General features: G+C 41.9%; 1 protein-coding gene across 3 annotated transcripts in view; it reads right to left on the bottom strand.

The window, feature by feature from the left end:
• Positions 1-2,390: 2,390 nt before the first annotated feature.
• The window catches only part of LOC137383490 (bifunctional apoptosis regulator-like), a 39,328-nt gene continuing 17,423 nt past the window's right edge, over positions 2,391-24,295 (bottom strand). For 2 of the 3 annotated variants that reach the window (XM_068056480.1, XM_068056481.1), the window contains 7 exons: positions 20,826-21,161; positions 17,584-17,782; positions 16,183-16,349; positions 10,257-10,401; positions 9,714-9,890; positions 4,497-4,696; positions 2,391-3,392 (listed from right to left, as the gene is read on the bottom strand). In XM_068056480.1, the coding sequence (XP_067912581.1) occupies positions 3,203-3,392; positions 4,497-4,696; positions 9,714-9,890; positions 10,257-10,401; positions 16,183-16,349; positions 17,584-17,782; positions 20,826-21,103 (1,356 nt within the window). In that variant the 5' untranslated portion in view covers positions 21,104-21,161 and the 3' untranslated portion in view covers positions 2,391-3,202. Of the gene's footprint in view, positions 3,977-4,496; positions 4,697-9,713; positions 9,891-10,256; positions 10,402-16,182; positions 16,350-17,583; positions 17,783-20,825; positions 21,162-24,295 lie in introns of all 3 variants that reach the window. The other variant, XM_068056483.1, reaches the window with a different exon arrangement.

The raw sequence follows: 24,295 nt of genomic DNA, 5'->3' as shown, positions 1-24,295 counted from the left end.
TAATTTGGTGCCTAGCTCCTCATACTGACTATGCAGAACCTCCTTCCTATGTCGTTGGTACCTACATGGATCACGACGACAGGATCCTCCCTCTCACTAAGTTCCTCTCCTGCCCTGAGCAGATGTCCCAAACCCTGGCAATGGGCAGGCAAAAGTCTTCTGGACTCATGCTCTTTGCTGCAGAGAACAATGTCAATCACCCTCACTATATTTTCCCCTACCACCACTACATTCCTTTTTGCTCCCCCCACTTGAATGGCTTCCTGTACCATGGTGCTATGGTCAGTTAGCTCATCCACCTTTCAAACAAGCTGAAAGAACCTCAAACCTGTTGGACAACCACAAAGGCTGAGGCTCCTGCACTGCTGCCCTCTGGGTCCCCTTACCTGCCTCAGCTACAGCCACACTCTCCTGTTGCTAACAACTGTCCAAATCAGAAGACCCTATCCTAAAGAGTGTGACAGGGTCCTGGTACAAAGCGTTCGGGTAATTTTTCCCCTCCCTGATGTGTCGCAGTGTCTGCAGCTCTGCCTCCAGCTCAACCACTGAGCTGAAGCTCCTCCAGCAGCAACACTTACTGCAGACGTTTGCGCCCTGGATCACACTGGTATCCAGGAGCTCGCACATGCTGCAGCTGTGACACATCGCCTGTCCGGTCATCCTTAATGCTTTTTAATCACCTACTTATTTTATTAATCTTACCAGTTCTTGTACTATTTTAAAACTTAGGCATAGAATAGACCTTAACCATTTACCAAATACTCACCAGCTTGCTTCTTCCCCTGTAGTAGAGTAAGAACCAAATCCTACAGGGTGAAAAAGTTAGATAAAGCAGAGGAGTGCCTCCTTCCCCTCCTCACCCAACTCAAACTCCCAATACACTGCGACTTGAACAAAAGCCAGGTGGCTTGCATTCCAGGTTTCTAAAGGAGTGGGGGTGGAGATAGCAGGACTTGCCATAAGCTTCCCTAGATATGGGGGAGGTGCCAAAGAATTAGAGAGTGGCAAATGTGACACCCTTGTTCAAGAAAGGGGGTAAGGAGGTTTGAGTTATTTAAAAGAGAGCCAACACAGATTTGTAAAAGGCAGATTGTGCTTGACGAATAATAATTGAATTTTTTGATGAAGTAACAGAAGGTTGAAGGGAATGCAATGGATGTTATCTGTTTAGATTTTAAGAAAGCAAGCATTTGACAAAGTACTGCATAAAAGGCAGTTTAACAAAATTGAGGCTCATGCAATAGCAGGGTCAGTGTCAGCTTGCATAAAAACTCAGCAAGTCATGGTAAACAGCTGTTTTTCAGACTGGAGGATTGTTGACAGTGGAGTGCCCCAAGGTTCAGTGCTAGAACCACTGCTTTTTTTATTTATATTTAAATGACTTGAATATTGGAATAGAGAGTAAAATTTCAAAAATTGCCAATGATACAAAGTTGGAGGTGTGGCAGACACAGAGGATACCAATCAACTGCAACAGGACTTAGATAAGCCATCAGAATAGGCAGGCAAGTGACAGATGGAAGTTAATAGAGAAGCGTGTGGCGATGCATTTTGGCAGAGGGATTAGGAGAGGCAATACAAGACTTAATGGCACAGTTCTGAATAGTGTACATAGACAGAGGGATCTGGGGGTTCACCTGCATAAAGCTTTGAAGATGCCAGGGTATATTGGGATCTTAGGCTTCATAAATAGAGGTAAGAGTACAAAAGCAGGGAAAATTAAGCTAAAAACTTGTATAAAGCTCTGATTAGGCCACAACTAGAATACTGCATCCAGTTCTGGTACCACAGTTTAGTAAGGATGCAAGGGTTGTTTTCTTAGAAGCAAAGCAGATTGAGGGGAGATTTGATAGAGGTGTACAAGATTATGACAGCTTTAGATAAGGTAGGTGAAGAAAAGCTGTTCCCATTAGCTCACGGTACAAGGACGAGGGGATATAGATTCCAGCTTTTGGGCAAGAGATATGCAGGGTGGAGGGAGGAATAAGAGAGAAAGAATTTTTAATTTTTTTTTTAAATAAACGCAGCGAGTGGCACCTGGAACTCTGTGCCTTTGAGGGTTGTGAAAATGGAACCGATGAAATGATTTCAAAAGGAAATTGGATGGGCACTTGAGGGAAATAAACTTGCAGGGCTACAAGGATAGAGTGAGGGAATAGGGCTAATTGTAGAGCCTGCATGGATTCAATGGGTCAGATGGCCTCCTTGTGTGTTGTAATGAGTATGACTAAAATATTGAAAAACAAAAAACCTGCCCCTACTCTAATTATCAAGCAGATTTTTCCTTTTTGGATGCTGACAGACCTGTATATTTCCATTTTCTTTTTCATAGAGACAGAGGTAAACAATTGAGCATCATTGTAATTTTCTTTAAAAAAGACAAACAGTCATTTAAAAAAGAACTCCATTTAATCACTTTCGGAAACTGACGATTTCATCAATGGTAGGAAACAAGATTGCAGATCACCATTTACATTCAACCAACTAAACTACTTTAACAATGTGCTATTCCAGTATGATTAACCTTAAAAGAAAGGCAAAAATAGAATTTATTCAACAAATTGATTACAAAAATGCACAAATTTCATATTCAACTTCAAAATTCAGATCAGCTAAATAAATTTAAGATAGGTGAAGATTATGAAGAAAATATCAGTTACAACTTTGTCTTCTGTCCACAATTTACATTGATACATGATGTACTGTAGCCCCTGACATAAGGAAACTTAAAAGGGTGACTTGGCACATGTGGTTTGCAGAATTGCAAGTATTATTGAATTATACAAGACTTTCCTCAGATGAAAAAAACAATTAGTTTCCTGGGTGAAGTTTGAGAGAAAGGATAAATGTAAAAAGATTAAAAATGCAGGAAAATTGGTTGCTTAAAGCCAGCTAGGTGTTAACTGCAGTAATTAGAGCCGAACAGTACCCTTACAGAATGGTAATCAGTCCACAGTCATAGCATATTAATCCTATACAGTTGAATAGAGGAAATGTCTTTTTTTCCCTCAATTCAGATTTAATATTTCAGTTCTTTAAACTCTGAATTATACAGTCATTTCTGAACATTTTGCTTCAGTATGTGGTGGCAAATACCTAGACTACCTAGAAACTGAAACAGCGTATTTACAAATATGTACACCGTTAATACTTTTGCTGTAATAAGTTGTTCTTGGGCATGTAATGTGACCGCCCATTTTAGTCACACTTCAGTTTCTAAACGCCGGACTTCCTTCACTACCAGGTCGATATTTATGATTGGATTGAAGTACAAAGCCCAGTAAAATAAACAGTCACAAACAAATTGAGGAATTATTGGCCACAAAATAGCAACAAGGATTCCTTGGCTTGATACCTTCCAGAAATGACTCCACATTTTCTGAGGAATAGTCCTAGAAGAGAACAGTGCAATTATTTGCACAATCCATGGATAAAAAAAAATTAGAATACTAATTTAGGTTTAAAATAAGATGTTTATAAAACCAATGGATAGGATGTGGGGTTTGAAGCTCAGCTCAAAACGTCAAACAGGACAGCAAAGTTGCAAATGGTCTGAGACAGCCCGAGACAGAGACCACAGAGGGGAATGGTATCAGTTTAACTAGGGAAAAGAGTTCATGGTCAGACCAACAATGACAACTTTTGAAGGAGTTATGAAATCATTCAAGACTATGAGACAAACAAACAGTCTGACAGCACAGATGGTCAAAGGGTCAAGAGAAGTGAAAGGTAGCCCTGCGGCCACAGACCAAGATCCCGATGTAGATGAAGAGGATGCGACTATAGATAAATCCCTGATGGATCAGGAAGCAACTGTGCACGACAAGAGAGACAAGCCACTGATGGAAATGCACTGGCTATATTTGGACAGGTAGGAATGGAAGCCTGCAAAGGTAGTCAAGGAGGAGGATGATGTGGTTGGTCAACTATGTCAAATGCTGGAGGACCAAGGAGGACGAGGATGGATGATGTAACACTGTCAATCAAAAAAAAGTCATTCATGACTTTGATTAGGATAATTTAGCAAAGTTGAACACTCATGATTAAAATATATTTTTTTAAATCAGAGTAATAAAGATATTTGGGAATAAAAGATGGCAAGATTCACTAATTCAATATAAACAATCTGAGTAATCAGGAAATTATTCTAAAGTATTATAAAGGAAATCTTAAACAAGATTTGGAACTTAGATAAGAGTAGTGGTTTCTTTTAAAATATATTGATGATTTAAACAAAATCAGACCAAGACACTTAAAGGTAAGAAATGCTTTACAGAACACCATTCACCTCCCATTTGAATGTTTTCCTGTACCTCCTTTTCTTGGTGTCTTTAAGACACTATCTACTGATATTCAAAGGAAAGGACTGAAAGTTAAATAGTATTTTAGCCTCTAGATTCCCATACAACATTCAGTTTTTATGTTCTCAAGTTTCAGGAGACAATCACTTTTAGTTACTCATTAACACAGTAGAAGCAGCTTTAACTCTTACATACCTGAGTCCTCCTCTTGACCAGAGTCTCCAGAATGCGAAGCCTTCCAGGACTGATAGAAGCATTGCATTGACAATTATGAAACGCGATGTCCAGTAGTGCATGTCCAACCAATCCCAAGCAAATTCAGCAATTAATTGATAAGGAATCAGGGAGTATTTCACAAGGAACTCAGCCCACTGCTTCAAGCTGATATCACCAGACTTTAAAAAAAAAATGGCAAAGTAAATTCTACACATTCAGAAAAATCCAAAAAGAGCTTTCAGAACACCTAAAAAGTTTCAATATATATTTTACAAGACTTTCAGTAAACAACTGGAATGTCAAATTATTTACATTTGTAAACACGGTGAAGGTAGGTAGTTACTTAATCCAATATCTCATTATGTGGCTGTGTCAAATTTTGTTTGATATCACTCCTGTGAAGCACCTTGGAACATCTTACTTAAAGCCACTATATAAATACAAGGGGTTGTAAAATGTATCGGAGAATCACAAGATGATCAAACGGCATTCCATTCACTTCTGGGATGATTGTGTCCCTTTGACCAATCATACGTTTTTATAGATGGAGTTCCAGTCAAACCCACCTTTCTGTGCATCAATGGCATCAGGGGGTATATATGCCTTAAAATGCACTTGACTTAATCCTGGTCATCCACTTTATGGTTCAAGAATGGAAGGATACACCTTTAGGGCAAATCACAACTGAAAACCCAAGGGCAGAACTAAGCAAGTGTGGAAATGAGCAGCAAATACGAAGAGAGCAGTAGAAGTCAGTCCCTCTAGAAAGGTTGGTGATATTCCAAACAATGGTAAACAAAGGTCTAGGCTTTCAAACCCCGGATAGCAGGGATTTTGATGCATCTCTAGTGGAGCAGAATTTCCCCACAGTGGAGATGCCCTCCTGATTGGAGGTGTAATTTTGGTCCTGGGATAATTTACACAGGTTTTAGGCTTGCCACCATCTGCCAGGGAGTTGTATGTCACACTCAGGTAACTGCTGCAGCAAGGGGGAAAAAAGTGCCTGGCATGCTGCCCATTTAAAAATAATTTTAAAAGCTCTTTTCAACAATGGTTATTGTACAGTGCTGCACTCCTACCTGGTGTGCACAGGCCCCTTTAAAAGTTTCACCCTGCAGCTCTCTTCACCAACCTCTAGATGTAGGGTCAAGCAGCTGGTTCATGAATCCAGTGTTCAAAGAATGCAGATGGCAGAAACCATGTTTCCTTCCTTTGCACACAAGCGAGTGTAGTTTCAGCTGACTAACCACCAGAAAGCAGACAGAATGCAGAAGAGCCGGGACTCTAATGGTTTTCTGCCTCTGACTGCTCCAGATCTGCTGAAAAATTGGCAGAGATGGGGAAGCATCTCATACTTAAAATGGTTGGCTTAATGCCAACTCTGAAGTTTTGTACAGACCAAAATAGGTCAACACAAATAGAGGTCAGCATCCAAATAGATAAATCCATCTCATGGCACAGCACTGATCCATAAAACCAAAGTCCCACTAGATGCTCACTTAGGAACCTCATGTTATAATTTAAATCTGTGGCCCTTGGTGAATGAGGGAATGGCCTAGATTCAACTCCAGATTACTGTCCAGTAACTCAAGCAGCTAGTTTTACATAATGGCTTAAATGTAAAGGTTTGGTCCAATAGGAACAAGCAAACATGCTAAGCCAGGAGGAGAGTGTGTGTGATTAGGAGGGGCGACGAAAGATTTTTTAAAAAAAAAAGAGATGGGTTTTTAAAGTTGGCTGGGGGGAGAAAAAAAAAAAAAAGAGGCCAAGAAGATTAGGAAGGAGGCTGAGTGTATGACCAAGGTGGTACAAATTAGAGGAATGGAACATTCAAGAGGGGATATAGAGTTGGTTTGCAGGAAAAGAATGGGAAGAGGCAATGGTGGAATTTATAGAGAGGATGGCACTAAGGGACAGGGAGCCAAGGTAGGTCAGGTGAGAATGAGAAAGTACATAGGATATGTACAGCTGAGGATATCACAGCTGTGCTGAAGGAAGGCACTATGGAGGACTCGAGCTGTGAGGCAATATGGGCAGAACTCCGAAATAGGAAGGGTGGGGTAACAATGTTGGGGCTGTACTACAGGCCTCCCAACAGCAAGCGTGAGATAGAGGTACAAATATGTAAACAGATTATGGAAAGATGTAGGAGCAACAGGGTGGTGGTGATAGGAGATTTTAATTTTCCCAACATTGACTGGGATTCACTTAGTGTTAGAGGTCTAGATGGAGCAGAATTTGCAAGGAGCATCCAGGAGGGTTTTCTAGAGCAGTATGTAAATAGTCCAACTCGGGAAGGGGCCATACTGGACCTGGTGTTGGGGAATGAGCCCGGCCAGGTGGTTGAAGTTTCAGTAGAGGACTACTTTGGGAATAGTGATCACAATTCCGTAAGTTTTAGAATACTCAGGGACAAAGACGAGAGTGGTCCGAAAGGAAGAGTGTTAAATTGGGGGAAGGCCAACTATACCAAAATTCGGCAGGAGCTGGGGAATGTAGATTGGGAGCAGCTGTTTGAAGGTAAATCCACATGTGATATGTGGGAGGCTTTTAAAGAGAGGTTGATTAGCGTGCAGGAGAGACATGTTCCTGTGAAAATGAGGGATAGAAATGGCAAGATTAGGAAACCATGGATGACAGGTGAAATTGTGAGACTAGCTAAGAGGAAAAAGGAAGCATACGTAAGGTCTAGGAGGCTGAAGAAAGACGAAGCTTTGAAAGAATATCGGGATTGTAGGCGCAATCTGAAACGAGGAATTAAGAGCACTAAAAGGGGTCATGAAATATCTTTAGCAAACAGGGTTAAGGAAAATCCCAAAGCCTTTTATTCATATATAAGGAGCAAGAGGGTAACTAGAGAAAGGATTGGCCCACTCAAGGACAAGGGAGGAAAGTTATGCGTGGAGTCAGAGAAAATGGGTGAGATTCTAAACGAGTACTTTGCATCAGTATTCACCGAGGAGAGGGACATGACAGATGTTGAGGTTAGGGACAGATGTTTGATTACTCTAGGTCAAGTCAGCATAAGGAGGGAGGAAGTGTTGGGTATTCTAAAAGGCATTAAGGTGGACAAGTCCCCAGGTCCAGATGGGATCTATCCCAGGTTTCTGAGGGAAGCGAGAGAGGAAATAGCTGGGGCCTTAACAGATATCTTTGCAGCATCCTTAAACACGGGTGAGGTCCCGGAAGACGGGAGAATTGCTAATGTTGTCCCCTTGTTTAAGAAGGGTAGCAGGGATAATCCAGGTAATTATAGACCGGTGAGCCTGACGTCAGTGGTAGGGAAGCTGCTGGAGAAGATACTGAGGGATAGGATCTAAGCCCATTTTCTTCCAAATGGGAATATCAGTGATAGGCAACATAGTTTTGTGCAGGGAAGGTCATGTCTTACCAACTTAATAGAATTCTTTGAGGAAGTGACAAAGTTGATTGATGAGGGAAGGGCTGTAGATGTCATATACATGGACTTCAGTAAGGCGTTTGATAAGGTTCCCCATGGTAGGCTGATGGAGAAAGTTAAGGCACATGGGGTCCAAGGTGTACCAGCTAGATGGATAAAGAACTGGCTGGGCAATAGGAGACAGAGTAGCAGTGGAAGGGAGTTTCTCAAAATGGAGACGTGTAACCAGTGGTGTTCCACAGGGATCCGTGCTGGGACCACTGTTGTTTGTGATATACATTAATGATTTGGAGGAAAGTATAGGTGGTCTGATTAGCAAGTTTGCAGACGACACTAAGATTGGTGGAGTAGCAGATACTGAAGGGGACTGTCAGAGAATACAGCAGAATATAGATAGACTGGAGAGTTGGGCAGAGAAATGGCAGATGGAGTTCAATCAGGGCAAATGCGAGGTGATGCATTTTGGAAGATCCAATCCATACAGTAAATGGAAAAGTCCTGGGGAAAATTGATGTACAGAGAGATTTGGGTGTTCAGGTCCATTGTTCCCTGAAGGTGGCAACGCAGGTCAATAGAGTGGTCAAGAAGGCATACGGCATGCTTTCCTTCATCGGACGGGGTATTGAGTACAAGAGTTGGCAGGTCATGTTACAGTTGTATAGGACTTTGGTTCGGCCACATTTGGAATACTGCGTGCAGTTCTGGTCGCCACATTACCAAAAGGATGTAGATGCTTTGGAGAGGGTGCAGAGGAGGTTCACCAGGATGTTGTCTGGTATGGAGGGCGCTAGCTATGAAGAGAGGTTGAGCAGATTAGGATTATTTTCATTAGAAAGACGGAGGTTGAGGGGGGACCTGATTGAGGTGTACAAAATCATGAGGTATAGACAGGTTGGATAGCAAGAAGCTTTTTCCCCCCCCAGAGTGGGGGATTCAATTACTAGGGGACACGAGTTCAAAGTGAAAGGGGAAAAGTTTAGGGGGGGGATATACGTGGAAAGTTCTTTACGCAGAGGGTGGTGGGTGCCTGGAACGCGTTGCCAGCGGAGGTGGTAGACGCAGGCACGATAGCGTCTTTTAAGATGTATCTAGACAGATACATGAATGGGCAGGAAGTAAAGAGATACAGACCCTTAGAAAATAGGTGACAGGTTTAGATAGAGGATCTGGATCGGCGTAGGCTTGGAGGGCCGAAGGGCCTGTTCCTGTGCTGTAATTTTCTTTGTTCTTTGTACATGTGAGAAAGTTAGGAGAACAGAATTGGACTCAGTTGAAAAAGGCTCTTGAGTTCATTCTTTAGCTTACACAAAACAGACTATTTGGTCAAGTATCAGAGTTGCCAACACCTGTGTAACCATACCCAAAGTCAATCATCTATGAAAAAGTCACATAACATTCAATATAAAATCAAAAGCTGATGAGTTCACCAGACAAAAAGTTAAAACCTTGCAGGTGCCAAATGATGCTGTAGCTATAGAGTAGCTGCTGGGAGGTACTCCTATAAACCTAATGAGTTAAATTCAAAAACAACCTGGGAGCAAATTAAGCCTGACCTCAGAACAAAAGCAAATTATGATGCCCCGTAAAAAAGGTGAAAGGAAAGAGTGTACAAGATTCAGATGATAACCAATAATGGAAGTTTCTTTCATGTTTCTTGGTTGATGTGTTCTATTACTGCAAAAAGCATGGTAAAAGTTGAGAACGTTAAGCGATCTAGCATATTCACTAATATAAATAGGTTATTTCCTCAAATAATTGCTTCATTTAAGTAGTAACAAAATGCCTGTACATCTTACCCAGTACTTGCGAAAAATATCTGCATCCTCAGTCATCTCAGTTTTCTCAGGAGATATGGTGTGAATAAGTGGCAGAAATATTTCTGAGTAATCAAACAGGTAGAGATACAGCATGGTCAACCGTGGGGAGCTCTTCAATGCATACAGCAGAAATAGTGACTTGCCTACATGCATTGCCTGAAAAAAAATAGTATTTGTATTTGACAGCAAGGGGAAAAAAAAAAATATTTGCGGAATGTCTTAGACAACTTAAACTATGTAGAAGGATAATAAGTTAGAAAACAAATTAGCAAGTCATTATATTCAAAAAAATGCAACCCAGATGTTAAACACATTAGGAATCAGTTAAAAAAAGAGGTACATTATATATTGCAAACTGATGGTATGCAAAATGCACCTCCAATGACACAAAGCCCTCTCTTGCACTGAAAACTTCACATTAACAAATTTGAATCCATCATTGAGGAACATAAAAAAAAAGTAATAATTCATTGCACTTAGAAAAAAAAACTATACAGACGGTTTCATCTCAACAACAGTTACCTTGTATTCCCAGAGATTCTGAGGGGGTTTCACTCCAAGTGCTTTTACGTTGTCCAATTCCATTAGTATGGCTTTTCTATGAAGCTCTTTCTCAATGCTGAAAGGAAGCTTTGAAAGCTCCTCTTCACCTAGAGTCAACAAGAGCCTAAAAATATATTTAATGGAAGAATAGAAAGTTTTTCAACAAACAATCTAAACTAGATATTTCACTTTAATGCAATTTGCTAAATCTTCTGCCAAATCGGCCTCAATATGCTGTGATTGGGGTGTTCAGATAGAGGTCGTACCCTTGTATTTTTAGTCAGCTGCATCCTATTTGAAGGATGGATGGGAATCACTGGTCCTCATCTACACCCAGCTCACTGCTGGCTCCAAGCGCCACACCCCAGCACACCGTCTCAGGTGACGGGCGAAACATAGTGGGGGGAGAAATGATGAACATGACAGCACCTGGCCAAATTTCTTTGATAAAGGTAATGACCATGGCAGAAGGATTCCAAGCGGCTCAAGTGACCATGTTCTGGACCAAAGGCATGCCACACCATATTGCGTGGACTACGGTTGTTGGCATACCAGCTACAGATAAAAGAGCAAGGGAAGGTGGGTCTCTTCAAGGCTTGGTCAGCAACCCACCTAGAAGAGGGAAACTCTGAATCCAAACCTACGGCTTGGAGACCTCGCTGCTGCCGTCCTACTCTGCTGGACCACAACAGATGAGCTCCAGGCTTAAAGGGTAGGTGCACGCCACCTTAAAGCACCAATGCGCAGGTGGGAAGGAAAGATCCACCCAACTACAACTCAAGTCAGTCCTGTAGTGTCGGGAAAGGGGCGAAAATGGCAGGTGCAAGATGGCACTGGCAGCCACAGTTCCAATCCTGCATGCAGGCAGCTCGGTACATTGCTCGTTTTGATGACGACCTAGTAGCACCCTGAGCAACCAAGCAGCCTTTTTCAAGGGCAGCACTGCTTGCTCCTGAATTAGAGGGGGACCTAGAAAAGGTGGCCAAACAAACGTTAGTCTCCCCAACAACCAGTTGGCTTACTGTGGTCAACAGGCATCTCTTAATGTGGCCAAACTGCGACAGAGAAGAAAATGCAAACTCCTAACCTTACTTCAAAAGATGGGGAAAAAAAATCCTGAAACTCGCTGCTGGAACAGGAGAACAATGCTCAACTCTGGTGACAACCCCCAACGACACTCAGCCCTGGTGGCCCATGAGCTAGCCAGACTAGACATTGATATAGCAGCCCGGAGTGTGGTCCGCTTCTCAGAGCAAGGCAGCCTAACAGAACACAACGCTGGCTACACCCTCTATTGGTCAGGTAGACCTGAAGGTGAACAATGCCTCTATGGTGTCAGCTTCATGGTGAAGACGATCGCCACTAAACTGTTAAGTCGGTCAATCGTCCATTCCGAATTAATCATATCCTTGCGCCTCCCCCTCCGAGACCAGCAGCATGCAACTCTCATCAGTATTTATGTTCCAACCCTGAAGGCTAACCCAGCTGACAAAGATAAGTTCTACACAGAACTCCATGAACTCATGCTGAATGCCCCACCCAAGGACAAAATTGTCATCCTTGGCAATTTCAACACTATAGTGGACCGTGACAGCCTGGGATGGAAGGGAGTGCTCAAACCATGGAGTTGGAAATTGTAAACGAAAACAGACGTTTACTCTTGGAACTCTGTGCAGAAAAGCAGCTGTCAATAACCAACACCATCTTTCAACAAAAAGATTGCTTTAAGACAACATGGATGCATCCCCGCTCTAAACACTGGCACCCGATAGATTACATCTTGGTGCACCAGTGTGACCTAAAGGACGTCCTGCATACTAGAGTCATGCCCAGTGCTGACAGTCATACAGACCATCAGCACGTTTGTTCAAAGCTGAACTTCCATTTCAAGCCCAAGCCCAGGAACAGGCCTAGAAACAACCCAAAGAAAGAGTCTGCAACCTGTAAACCTCATCTTCAGAGATAGACATCAAGCAACCTTACGGACTAGACTGGAACACCCTCATCCCACTGCTGATTCTACTCCAGAAGAACTCTGGGAACACAAAGCTGTAGTACTGGATACTTCCAATGAGTTCATTAGACCCAGCACCAAAGAATAGGGACTGGTCTGATGAAAATGACGAGGAAATTCAAGATCCAACAATAAAAACGCCAGTTCATCAGGCTCAGCCGGCTAGCCAAGAGAAAAAGACAACCAACTATCCAGCACGCAGCACCCTTCAATGTAAACTGAGGAACATACAAAATGACCGGTGGATCGCACTTGCAGAAAAAACTCACCTATACTCTGATACTGGTGACAGAATAAGTTTTTATGAAGCACTAAAATCTGTCTATGGACCAACATATCAAATCCAAAACCCCTTAAGGAGCACCAATGGCAAGACCCTACACATCGACAAAGGGTCATCCCTGGATCGCTGGTCAGAGTACTTTGAAACACTCTTCAGCGTCAAGTGCACAGTGAATGATGGATGCGATTTATCACATCCAACAGCCCGTCAAAGAAGTGTATGAGAGCCCAACTCTGGAGGAAACTGGGAACACCATCAACTAGATGAAGAGCAAAAAAGCCCCCCAGAGTCGATGTGATTCCATCTGAAGCATTTAAGCATGGTGGCTCTGCCCTATACACCAAGCTCCATGAATTTTTCACTGCCTGCTGGGAACAGGGCAGGATTTGATGGGGATCTTCGTGATGCCATTATCATCTTGGACAAAAAGATGGTTTTGTGAAAGGGAAATCATGTTTAACCAATTTACTGGAGTTCTTTAAGGCAGTTAAATGTTCTGTGGATAAAGGGGAACCGGTGGATAGATTGTATTTAGATTTCCAGAAGGCATTTGATAAGGTGCCACCTCAAAGGTTATTGCAGAAAATAAAAGCTCATGGTGTAGGGGGTAACATATTGGGATGGATAGAAGATTGGCTAGCTAACAGGAAACAGAGTAGGCATAAATGGGTCATTTTCTGGTTGGCAAGATGTAATGAGTGATGTGCCACAGGGATCCGTGCTGGGGCCTCAACTTTTTACAATTTATATAAATGACTTAGATGAATGGTTGCTAAATTTGCTGATGACACAGATAGGTAGGAAAGTAACTTGGGAAGAGGACATAAGGAGGCTACAAAGGGATATAGATAGGTTAAATGAGTGGGTAAAGACCTGGCAAATGGAGTATAATGTGGGAAAATGGGAAATTGCCCACTTTGGCAGGAAGAATAAAAAAGCATATCGTCGAAATGGTGAGACACTGCGGAGCTGTGAGATGCAGAAGGATCTGGGTGTCGTACGGCAAGAATCGCAAAAGCTTAGTATACAGGTACAGCATATAATTAGAAAAGCTAATAGAATGTTATCGTTTATCGCGAGGGGAATTGAATACAAAAGTAGGAGGTTATGCTTCAGCTATACAGGGCATTCGTGCGACCACATCTGGATTACTGTGTACACTACTGGTCTCCTTATTTAAGGAAGGATAGAAATGTGTTGGAGGCAGCACAGAGAAGGTTTACTAGACTAATATCTGGAATGGGTGGGCTGTCTTAGGAGGAAAGATTGGACAGGCTAGGCTTGGATCTGCTGGAATTTATAAGAGCAAGAGGTGACTTGATTGAAACATATAAAGATCCTGAGGAGTCGTAACAGTGTGGATGTGGAAAGGATGCTTCCTCTTGTAGCAGAATCTCGAACTAGGGGTCACTGTTCTAAAATAAAGGTGTCGCCCCTTTAAGATAGATAGAGAAATTCTCTGAGCATCGTGAGTCTTTGGAATTCTCTTCCTCAAAAGGCAGTGGAAGCAGTGTCTTTGAATATTTTTAAGAAAGTAGTATAGATAGATTCTTGATAAGCAAGGGGGTGGAAGGTTATCAGGGGTAGGTGGAAATGTGGAGTAATCAGTTCAGCCATGAACTTATTGAAAGGCAGAGCAGGCTCAAGGGGTCAAATGGCCTACTCCTGCTCCTAATTCCTATGTTCGGAACAAAGAAGAATCAGACTGCTCCAACTACCGCGGGATCGCCCTCCTTTCTATTGCTGGGAAGATCCTGGTTAGAATACTTCTGAACAGGCTGGTGCCTACTATTGCACAAGAAAACCTCCCAGAGAACCAGTGCAGTTTTCGAGCTAACAGAGGCACCACAGACATGGTATTTGCACTCAGACAATTACAAGAAAAGTGTCGTGAGCAAAACAAAGGCCTGTACGTCACTTTCATAGACCTCACCAAGGCATTCAACACTGAGCAGAGATGGACTTTGGAAAATCCTTGAAAAACTTGGATGCCCACCTAGGTTCCTGGCCATGGTGAAGCAGTTTCATGAAAATCAGTCGATGGCTGGGCTCTCCTGGCCCACAGTCCGTCAGACCTGCAACATATAACACATTTTTCCGAGGCGACACAACTCTTTGGACTAAAAATCAGTTTAAAGAAAACTGAAGTCCTGCATCAGCCTGCACTCCAAGGAGAATATAGACCACCAAGCATAGTCATCGAGGGAACCGAGCTGAATGCCATCAAGCAATTTACTTATTTGGGGAGCGTCATCTCGTTTGATGCCACCATAGACAAGGAAGTGGACAACAGGCTCTCAAAAGCCAACAGTACATTCGGCAAACTCTACAAATGAATGTGGAGCAACTACAGCCTCAGGACACAGCCCAAACTCAGTGTACAAAACCATAGTCCTCACCACCCTTCTGTATGGTGCAGAGTCATGGGTCGTATACCGCCAGCATGTACGCCTTCTAGAGCGCTTTCATCAGTGCTGCCTCCGCAGCATCCTCAAGATCAGCTGGCAGGACCACATCACAAGCACTGGAAACAGCCATCACCAGCATACAGGCCATCCTCCTGCAAAGCCAACTGTGTCGAGCAGGTCACACTGCCCGGATGGATGACAGTCGCCTGTCCAAGATTGTGTTGTATGGAGAGCTGACCACGGGTAAAAGGAACAGAGGGGCCCCATGCAAACGTTTCAAGGACTCCCTGAAGGAGTCCCTGTGTGCCACATTGACCATCACCAGTGGGAGGCACAGGCCATAGATCATGATGCCTGGAGATGCTACATCAGGAGTGCTACAGACACCTTTGAGACTGAGTGAAGAACCAGCATGAAAGAGAAAAGCAGGAGAAGGATAGATCCATTTGCTCCCAGCAACAACTACACCTACACTTGCACCCGCTGTGGGAGAATCTGCAGGTCACAGATAGGCCTGACTAGCCACCAGTGGGCCTGCAACCATTGGAGTACAACATTTCTAAAATCGTCGTCTGCGAAGAAATGCCAAGAGAAGATACTGAGATTCAACACTGTACTGCATTGGTCAAATCTGGAGTTAAAAAGGTGGCATCAGTTTTCTTTACAAAGAATAAAATCAAATCCTCAATTATTCAGCTTCGTGCTATTTTGGATCCCTTCAAACAGACAATTCTGTTGAGGTTCCAAAATGAATAAGCAAAGTACTCAAGTGAAAACTTATCTTCGGAAAACCACTTACATTAGAACGAAGTTTACCTCCAAACAGCAAGGACTTTGATAGGCAAGGCTTTGACACAAGCAGCTTTTGAATAGCAGTCTTGTCAACTGAAACTGTTGCATAGCAGAAAATGGCTTCAGTATGGGAACAGTTTCCCCTGCAGGTCCTAGTACAAGCAAGAGCATGAAATGAATAGCCTAACAACTTGATATTTTGAGTGCTCACTGTTTGGATTGAACGAAATGTATACTTCAGTTCCACAGTGTGACAGATCGTTTCCAATTTGCTAAGGTATAGTGTTATAGGACAGAAGCATGCTCCCGAAATTCCTCTCAATGCTGTCAGAAGTGCCAAAGTCCAGAGTCCACAATTGCACTAGGGGCAGTAACCTCGTATAGCTGAATTCAAAAAGTAAGCCTTACCTTCCATTAACTTCCTCCTTTAAAAACCTCTCCTTGTAAACAGAAGCCCATTGGCCCAATTGCTCTAACCACAGTGTCACTTCTTTTGGAGTCCACTTAGTCACAGGTTTGTGTACGAGAAGATCTTGCTCTGTTTCTCTGCTCCAGAGATAAACTAGAAACACCACCTAGCATAAGAAATAACCAAGGCAAAGAACTTCAGTGCCAATAACCCTGTGATAGCAGTTTAATTAGCACACCTTTTAACATCCTGTCTTTTATAGTATTCACAACTTTGAACGTAGAATATGTTTTCTTTAAATGCAACATTACACTGGACATTAAGTATATCGTTATAATTAGTATATCAATTAAGTGAATAACTGAAAAGAATTAACGTTTGAGAATAAAATCTCCATGCAAAAACCCCTTTTCTATTTTTCCCCAATGATTAGTTGCCCCTGTTAAAAATAAAATAATTTCTAAAGCAAAATAGTAAGGATGCTGGAAATCTGAAATAGAAACAGAAAAGGCTGCAACGATGCAGCAGGTCAGGCAGCAGCATCTGTGGAGATGGAAACAAAGATTACATTTCAGGTTGATGACCTTTCATCAGAACTCAAAGTCGTGATGCTTCACTAAAGCCAATCTGTTAAGCCTTTTTTGCCAGTCCTGGTTTTGTCCAGGTATGAAAATTGCCTGGGTAACCAATTCAATGATGTTTGAGTGTTTCTTCACCTTATCAGGTACTGGGACTCAAAAACTTAATGTGGCGAGTGCTTCTGTTTAGGCAACAAACTATGTTAGATACTCTGTCTAAATAATGACAACACCATCTCAAAAGAAGGTTCTCTCTTGCTAATGGGGTGAAAGTAATAATGCTATATTGGCCAAATATTTCTCAGATTATCAGTTATGTTTGGTGTATGAAAGCCTTTTTAAAAATAATGTGGTGCACTGTAATTTGGATATTTTAATGAAGCAAAATAATACATTGTTATCCATAGCAACTGTGACCATTTTTTCAGCACTAACTGCAATCCAGTTTACATTCCAATCTTAGCTTCTTGCCAAATTTGCTTCAATTAAAACAGATAAAGTAGAATGGTTAAGTGATAAAATTGTATGGCAAAGTCATTACTCCTTGAACAGTTTTCCTCTATTGCAGAAAACAGCTTATTTAAGACAGCTTTTGGAGAACACCCTGTAGTGTAAACTGTGTATTAATCTCTTTTCTATCTTTCCTTAGTAAGACATTTATAAAGTGATTATGTATACGGCAGTAATTTTAATAATCACACCAAGAGGTTGGAAAACACATTGAGTTAGAAAGCCTTCCAAGTCAAAGACTATCCAATCACTCAACTGGAGCCTCAAATAATACGAGTATGGATACCATTAGAATAGGACTCAGATACTTACTGCCACACAGGTTAAAGAAGTTAATACTCCTGAGAAAAAGCCACCTCCTCGTCGCCATTCCCCCGAGTTGTTGAAAGTTCTTGATTGTTCATGACCATATTTCTGGAAAGCCAAAATACTATTTGAGATTTTTATGTTGTTCTGTGTCTCCTCCTGTCGTCGTGTGACATCATCAGGGAATAGCTTCTCAACAGCATCCCTGGAAAAAAAAAAAGGGGGGGTAGAAAACACAAAACAAGGCAAAAATAAAATTACTCGAACACTTGTGAACATTTGACTGTTTTAATAGTTTAGAGATACAGCACTGAAACAGGCCCTTCAGCCCACCGAGTCTGTGCTGACCATCAACCCCCATTTATACTAATCCTACACTAATCCCATATTCCTACCACATCCCCATCTGTCACTATATTTCCCTACCACCTACCTATACTAGGGGCAATTTATAATGGCCAATTTACCTACCAACCTGCAAGTCTTTTGGCTTGTGGGAGGAAACCGGAGCACCCGGAGAAAACCCACGCAGACACAAGGAGAACTTGCAAACTCCACACAGGCAGTACCCAGAATTGAACCCGGGTCACTGGAGCTGTGAGGCAGCAGTGCTAACCACTGCGCCAATAAAAACAGAAGTCCTAGGTGAAGGGATAGGTCCCAGAGTACAGGTTACTAAGACTGAAAGAGATAAACCAAGAAGTAACTAGCATTAATAAAATAGCAACTACTGGCAAATCTGTAGGTCTTCTGCATTTTCCTGTAAGTGATAGGTGTTTATATTATCTGTTTCATAACCAATCTCTGCAATTTTGATTGGAACAGAATCCTCACTGCTGAATGGTTATGAGACATTAAGCCATACAAACCAGATTCAATTCTTGGTCTGAGCTACATGCACAAAGCTTAAGCCAAAGCTGCAACAATTGGCTCCAGATCACTATCACTGATCCACCACCCACCACCCCCCCCCCCTCCTTTACTGGAACGTCCCCATGTTTTATCATGTCTTCAGCCAATGACAAGGCTCAGTTGTTATAGCCTTGAAAGTCCAAATGTTAAAGCTGCTTAGGCTCAATCAATAATGGCTCATGGGACCAAGACTTAAGGGTTGCCAGTGCCCATGCAACTATGCCCAGCATCAATCAGTGCCTTCAGATGAGGGGAAAGAAAAATCAAAGGCGAAAAAATCCAATCGTGCAAATAATGAGTTCAACATTTCTAACACCTGGATTAGTCGCCTATCAATTTGCTCTCAAAACAAATTAAAATGTTAGTCCAGGTAGAAAATCCAATTCTTAGAATTCAGGCTGCTTACTTTGTAATGGAGACTGAAAGACAAAGCCAAGAGGGAAATAGGAAACACACCAGGTCCTGACAAAAAGCTTGAATTCCAAAATGTAAACAAAATGACTGTTACATGAGAAACAGGAGTCAGCTATTTGGTCCCTTGAGCCTGCTCTGCCATTCAAGATTACAGCTGATCTGATTGTGGCCTTAACTCCACTTTCCTACCTGCCACCCCTCCTACACCCCCCGCCAACACTCTACTCCCTTGTCAATCAAAAAATCTGTCTAACTCAGCCTTGAATATATTCAATACTCAGCCTCCACTGCTTGCTCGGGAAGAGAATTCCAAACAACCCTCAGAAGAAATTCCTCCTCATCTCCGAATTAAATGGCAGACACCTTAATTTGAAATTGTGCCCCTAGTTCTGGATTCCCCATGAGGGGAAACATCCTCTCAGCATCAATCCTGTCAAGCCCCCTCAAGAATCTTGTATGTTCTCGATCTTCTAAACTTAGTGCTGTATTCCACTACAACACAATTTTCAAAAAGAAAGAGAAAAAGACACCCACCCCAATTGCCAAAGCCTGAACACCGTTGGGTTATATCAATCAGCTTGAAAGACCAGAGTATAAAGGGAAGACTGGCAGGAAATCAAATTAGGTAGAGGAACATTGTAAAAGCATAATTATTAGGATCTCATCACAAGACCAAGAATTCTGATGCCAATTCCAATGTTACTCAGTTCAAATTCCCAAGCAAGTGAGCAAATAGCAGCAATGCACAGCCCTTACCACCATATTGATTTTGCAAACAAGATGATGGAGCTAGACCAGACAATAATCATGTCCATACAGGATTTAATTTGGGGGTGTGCACAGCCTTTGTATGGGGATTTCTACCTAGAGTACGCAAATGGTCACTTAAAGAATCAAGATTATGGCGTTTTCAAGTTGCACTGAATCAAAGCTTCAATTTGAATAATCAGATCAACATTTGCAAAGCTCAATCAACATGTAATGGAATATAACAATGATCATAAAGAAAGAGGGGGAGTCACAGCTAGTACTTCATCGATTCCATTCCCCGTATAAAACACATAAAAACTACTTCAGTAATGTTTACGTACAGTTTGTAAAGTGCAACATATCCACATATTGAATAAAAAAGCATTGGTGTGTTACTTTTCAGCAACTTTAAGGCCAGTACTGATCAGGGGATTATGAGATTGCAAGAAAGACAAACCTTTCCAATTGATGTTTTAGGAACTACAAAGAAAAATCCCTTTAAGAGGTTTCCAGGGTCATAAATAGAATATAAAAATTCGTATAAAATTTAGAGCAATGCAGTACAAACAGATGATCAGCTGACCCTTTGTGGTAATCCCTATTTATTGTGTTTTGAGCACTTTGTCCATGGAACAATGAGACTAAAACGTTTTACCCATTGTCAATCAATGATAACTGCTGCTCATCGGTCGTGGCAACCATGCGATCGTAATACATACAATGATAGTGACGTCACAATGTAGTTTCAGCTTTTCTTTGGTTACAAAAATTTTGGTTAGCAGCATCACAAATAGACAAAAGATAAATTGGGAGGGTAGTGCAACAAACACCATTGCTATGAGCTAGCTAAAACTAAAACTGCGAACTTCAGACACACAGACAAAAGTGAACTATGTTGAAAAGTACTAGACCTGCAAGCAAAAGCTAGTGCAAGGAAAAATAAAGTACCTATAAACATACAGTAGAAGAGAAAATCACATTAAAAACTTTATAGATTTTCAATTCCACATTCTAATATAAAAAGCAAAAACTGAGTTTATGTATTTACAAAATTACTTTGATTATGCATAGCATTTTGTTGCATTCAATAGGAATTCATCTAATTTTGCTCTCAGCTTCTGAAAGACAATTCGTTCACAGGAAGAAAAAGTTGCATTCAAATTTGACTGTACCTTAAGACAATGTTAACTTTAGGAAACCCCTCCCATTTTTCTCTGCATTCTGGGCATTCTGTTTTCCTGGAAGCATCCCACCACAGTGCTAGGCAATGTCGGCAGAAACTGTGTCCACAGTTCAAAGTAGTTGGATTTACTAAAATTTCATAGCAGCAATGGCAGGAAAATTCATTGGCAGAGAGCTGACAGGATGGCTCTGGTAATGTACTGTCCTCCAGCTCCTCCCACTGTTCATTGTATTTTTGCCTACTGCGGAATCCCACATCGCCCTCCATTCGATCACAACTGAAGAGCTGCAGACTTGATTTTTCTTCCTATTGCAGGATCAGGAAACTGTAATTAAAAGTGTATTAGGACATATCTTAATTGCATTGCCAACTAGAGGAAACAGCTTCATTCTCTTCAACAACTTGCATTTATATAACACCTTTAATGTAATAAATTGTTGCAAAACGCTTTATAGGAGTGTCAGAAAATCTGATATGGAAAAACAAGGAGATATTACGATAGACAACCAAAAGCTTGGCCAGAGGTAGGTTTCAAGGAGCCCCTCAAAAGGAGGAAAGAGTGTGGCAAAGTCATTTAGGAAGGAAATTCTAGAGCTTAGGATCTTGGCAGCTGAAGGCTTGGCTGCCAATGGTGAAGCAATTAAAAATAAAAATTGGGGATTGGCAAGCGGCCAGAATCAGCAGAGTGCAGAGATCATGGTGGTGGCGGTGGGGGAAAAGAGCTTAGGGCTGGATGAGATTAGTCGTAGGGATGGCGAGGCAATGGAGGGTATTGAAAATTTTTTTCCAAAAAATGGAGACGTTGCTTACCCGGAAGCCAACATTAGTCAGTGAGCATAGGGGAGATGGGTAAGTGGGACTTAGACAGTTAGGGTGGTATCAAATTGAAAGAAAAGACATACAATGCTGCAAAGGTTGGGAAAATTTTAGAAACCAGCTAAGGATGACTCAAAAAAAAAAGAGGGAGAGAAAACTAGCAAGAAATACAAGAACAAATAGTAAAACTTTCTACAGATATATAAAAAAGAAAAGAGTAGCTAAAGTGAGCATTAGTCCCTTAGAGGGAGAGACTGGGGGTTTAATAATCAAAAATCAGGAAATGGCAGAGGGCTTTGAACAAGTATCTTGTATCCGCCTTTAACAGTAGAAGACACAAAAATCATCCCAAGAATAGCAGAAAAATCAGCAGGCAAAAAGTGAGGGAGGAACGTAAAACAATCACTAACACTAGAGAAAAAGTTATGGGAATACTCATGGGACTGAAGGCTGACAAGTCTCCTGGACCTGATGGCCTGCATCCAAGGGTCTTAAAGGAAGTGGCTGCATTTGTTGTAATCTTCCAAAATTCCCGAGATTTGGAAAGGTCCCAGTGGATTGGAAAACTGCAAATATAACACCTCTGTTCAAGAAAGGAGAAAGACAAAGCAGGAAACTAGAGGCCACAACATGTGTCATTGCTGGAATCCATTATTAAAGACGTAGCAGCAGGACATCTAGAATATAACAAAACAATTAGGCAGAGTCAACATGGTTTTGTAAAAGGCAAATAGTGTTTGACAAATTTATTAGAGTTCTTTGAAGATGTAACAAGCAGAGTAGATAAAGGGGAACCAGTAGATGTAGTGTAATTGGATTTCCAAAAGGCATTTGATAAGATGCCACATAGGTTACTACACCAGGTTAAAGCTCATGGCATTGGGGGCGATATATTGACATGGATAGAGGATTGGTTAGCAGGAAATAGTCAGGATAAATGGGTCATTTTCAGGATGGCAAACTGTAACTAGTAGATTAGCACAGGGGTCTGTGTTGGGGCCTCAACTACTTACAATCTATATTAATGATTTTGATGAAGGGACCGACTGTACTGTAGCCAAATTTGCTGATATGAAGATAGTACAGAAAGTGGTGAGGAGGATACAAAGTCTGCAAAGAGATCTAGGTTGGTTAAGTGAGTGGGCAAAAATCTGACAGATGGAATATAATGTGGGAAAATGTGAGGTTGTCCACTTTGGCAGGAAAAATAGAAAAGCAAATTATTTAAATTGAGACAGCAGAATTCTGAAGTCCAGAGGGACCTGGGTTTCCTTGTACACTAATCATAAAAAGTCAGCATGCGGGTACAGCAAGTAATCAGAAAGACAAATGGAACATTGGCTTTTATTGCAAGGTGGATGGCGTATAAAAGTAGGCAAGTCTTGCTATAGCATTACAGGGCATTGGTGAGACCGTACCGAGTATTGTACAGTTTTGGTCACCTTATTTAAGGAGGGACATACTTGTATTGGAATCAGTTCAGAGAAGGTTCACTAGGCTGATTCCTAGGATGAGGGGTCATCTTATGAGGAAAGGTTGAGCAGGTCAGGCCTATACTCATTAGATTTTAGAAGATTTAGAGGTGATCTTATTGAAACGTATAAGATTCTGAGAGGGCTTGACAGTAGATGCTGAGAGGATGTTTCCCCTCGTGGGGGCATCTAGAAATAAGGGGCACAGTTTTAAAATAAGGGGGCTCGCATTTAAGATGGAGGGGAGGAGGAATTTCTTTTCTGAGCATTGCCAGTGTTTGGGATTCTCTTCCCCAGTGAGCATTGGCGGCTGAGTCATTGAATGTATTCAAGGCAGAGACTGACAGATTTTTGATTGACAAGGGAGTCGAGGGTTATAGGGGCAGGCAGGAAAGTGGAGTTAAGGCCACAATCAGATCAGCCATAATCTTGAATAGCAGAATAGGCTCAATGGACTGAATGCCTACTCCTGCTATTTCAAATGTTCTTCGGACACAGACAGCAGAGTTTGCAGAGAGTACAAAAGTGGAAGCTGGCCAGGAGCGCAACAGAATAGTCAAGTCTAGAAGCAACTAAGGCATGGATGAGGGCTTCAGCAGCAGATGACCTGAGGCAAGGGTGGAAACAAACCATGTTAGCGATGGTGCGATGTGTGGTTAGAATCTCATCTTGGGATCAAATATAACATGCAAGGTTGTGAACAGTCTGGTTCAGCCTCAGACAATTGCTAGGGAAAGGGACGGAGTTGTTGGCAAGGGAATGGAGCTTGTGACGGGGACCGAAGACAATAGTTTCTGTCTTCCCAATATTTAGCTGGAGGAAATTTCTGCTCATCCAGTACTAGTGTCAGACGAGTAGTCTAACAATTCAGAGATAGTGAAGGAATCAAGAGAGAGGTGGTGAGGTAGAGCTGGGTGTCATCATACATGTGAAAACAGGTATGTTTTCCAATATAAAGAGGCAGCATGTAGATGAGAAATAGGCAAGGACCAGAGGTAACATGCAGAAGCAGGAAGAGAAGCAATTACAGTTATTACCAGGCTACGACTGGACAGATAAGACTGCAGCCCACCAAGTAGGATGATGGAGGGGGGCATTGGAGCAGAATTGCATAGTCAACCTTGTCAACTCTGCAGACAGATCAAGAAGGACAAGGAGAGATGTCTGCTGG

The sequence above is a fragment of the Heterodontus francisci genome, chromosome 24, assembly GCF_036365525.1.
Source record: "Heterodontus francisci isolate sHetFra1 chromosome 24, sHetFra1.hap1, whole genome shotgun sequence".
NCBI classification, from domain to species: Eukaryota; Metazoa; Chordata; class Chondrichthyes; order Heterodontiformes; family Heterodontidae; genus Heterodontus; species Heterodontus francisci.
This window is presented reverse-complemented; position numbering and strand designations above follow the sequence as displayed.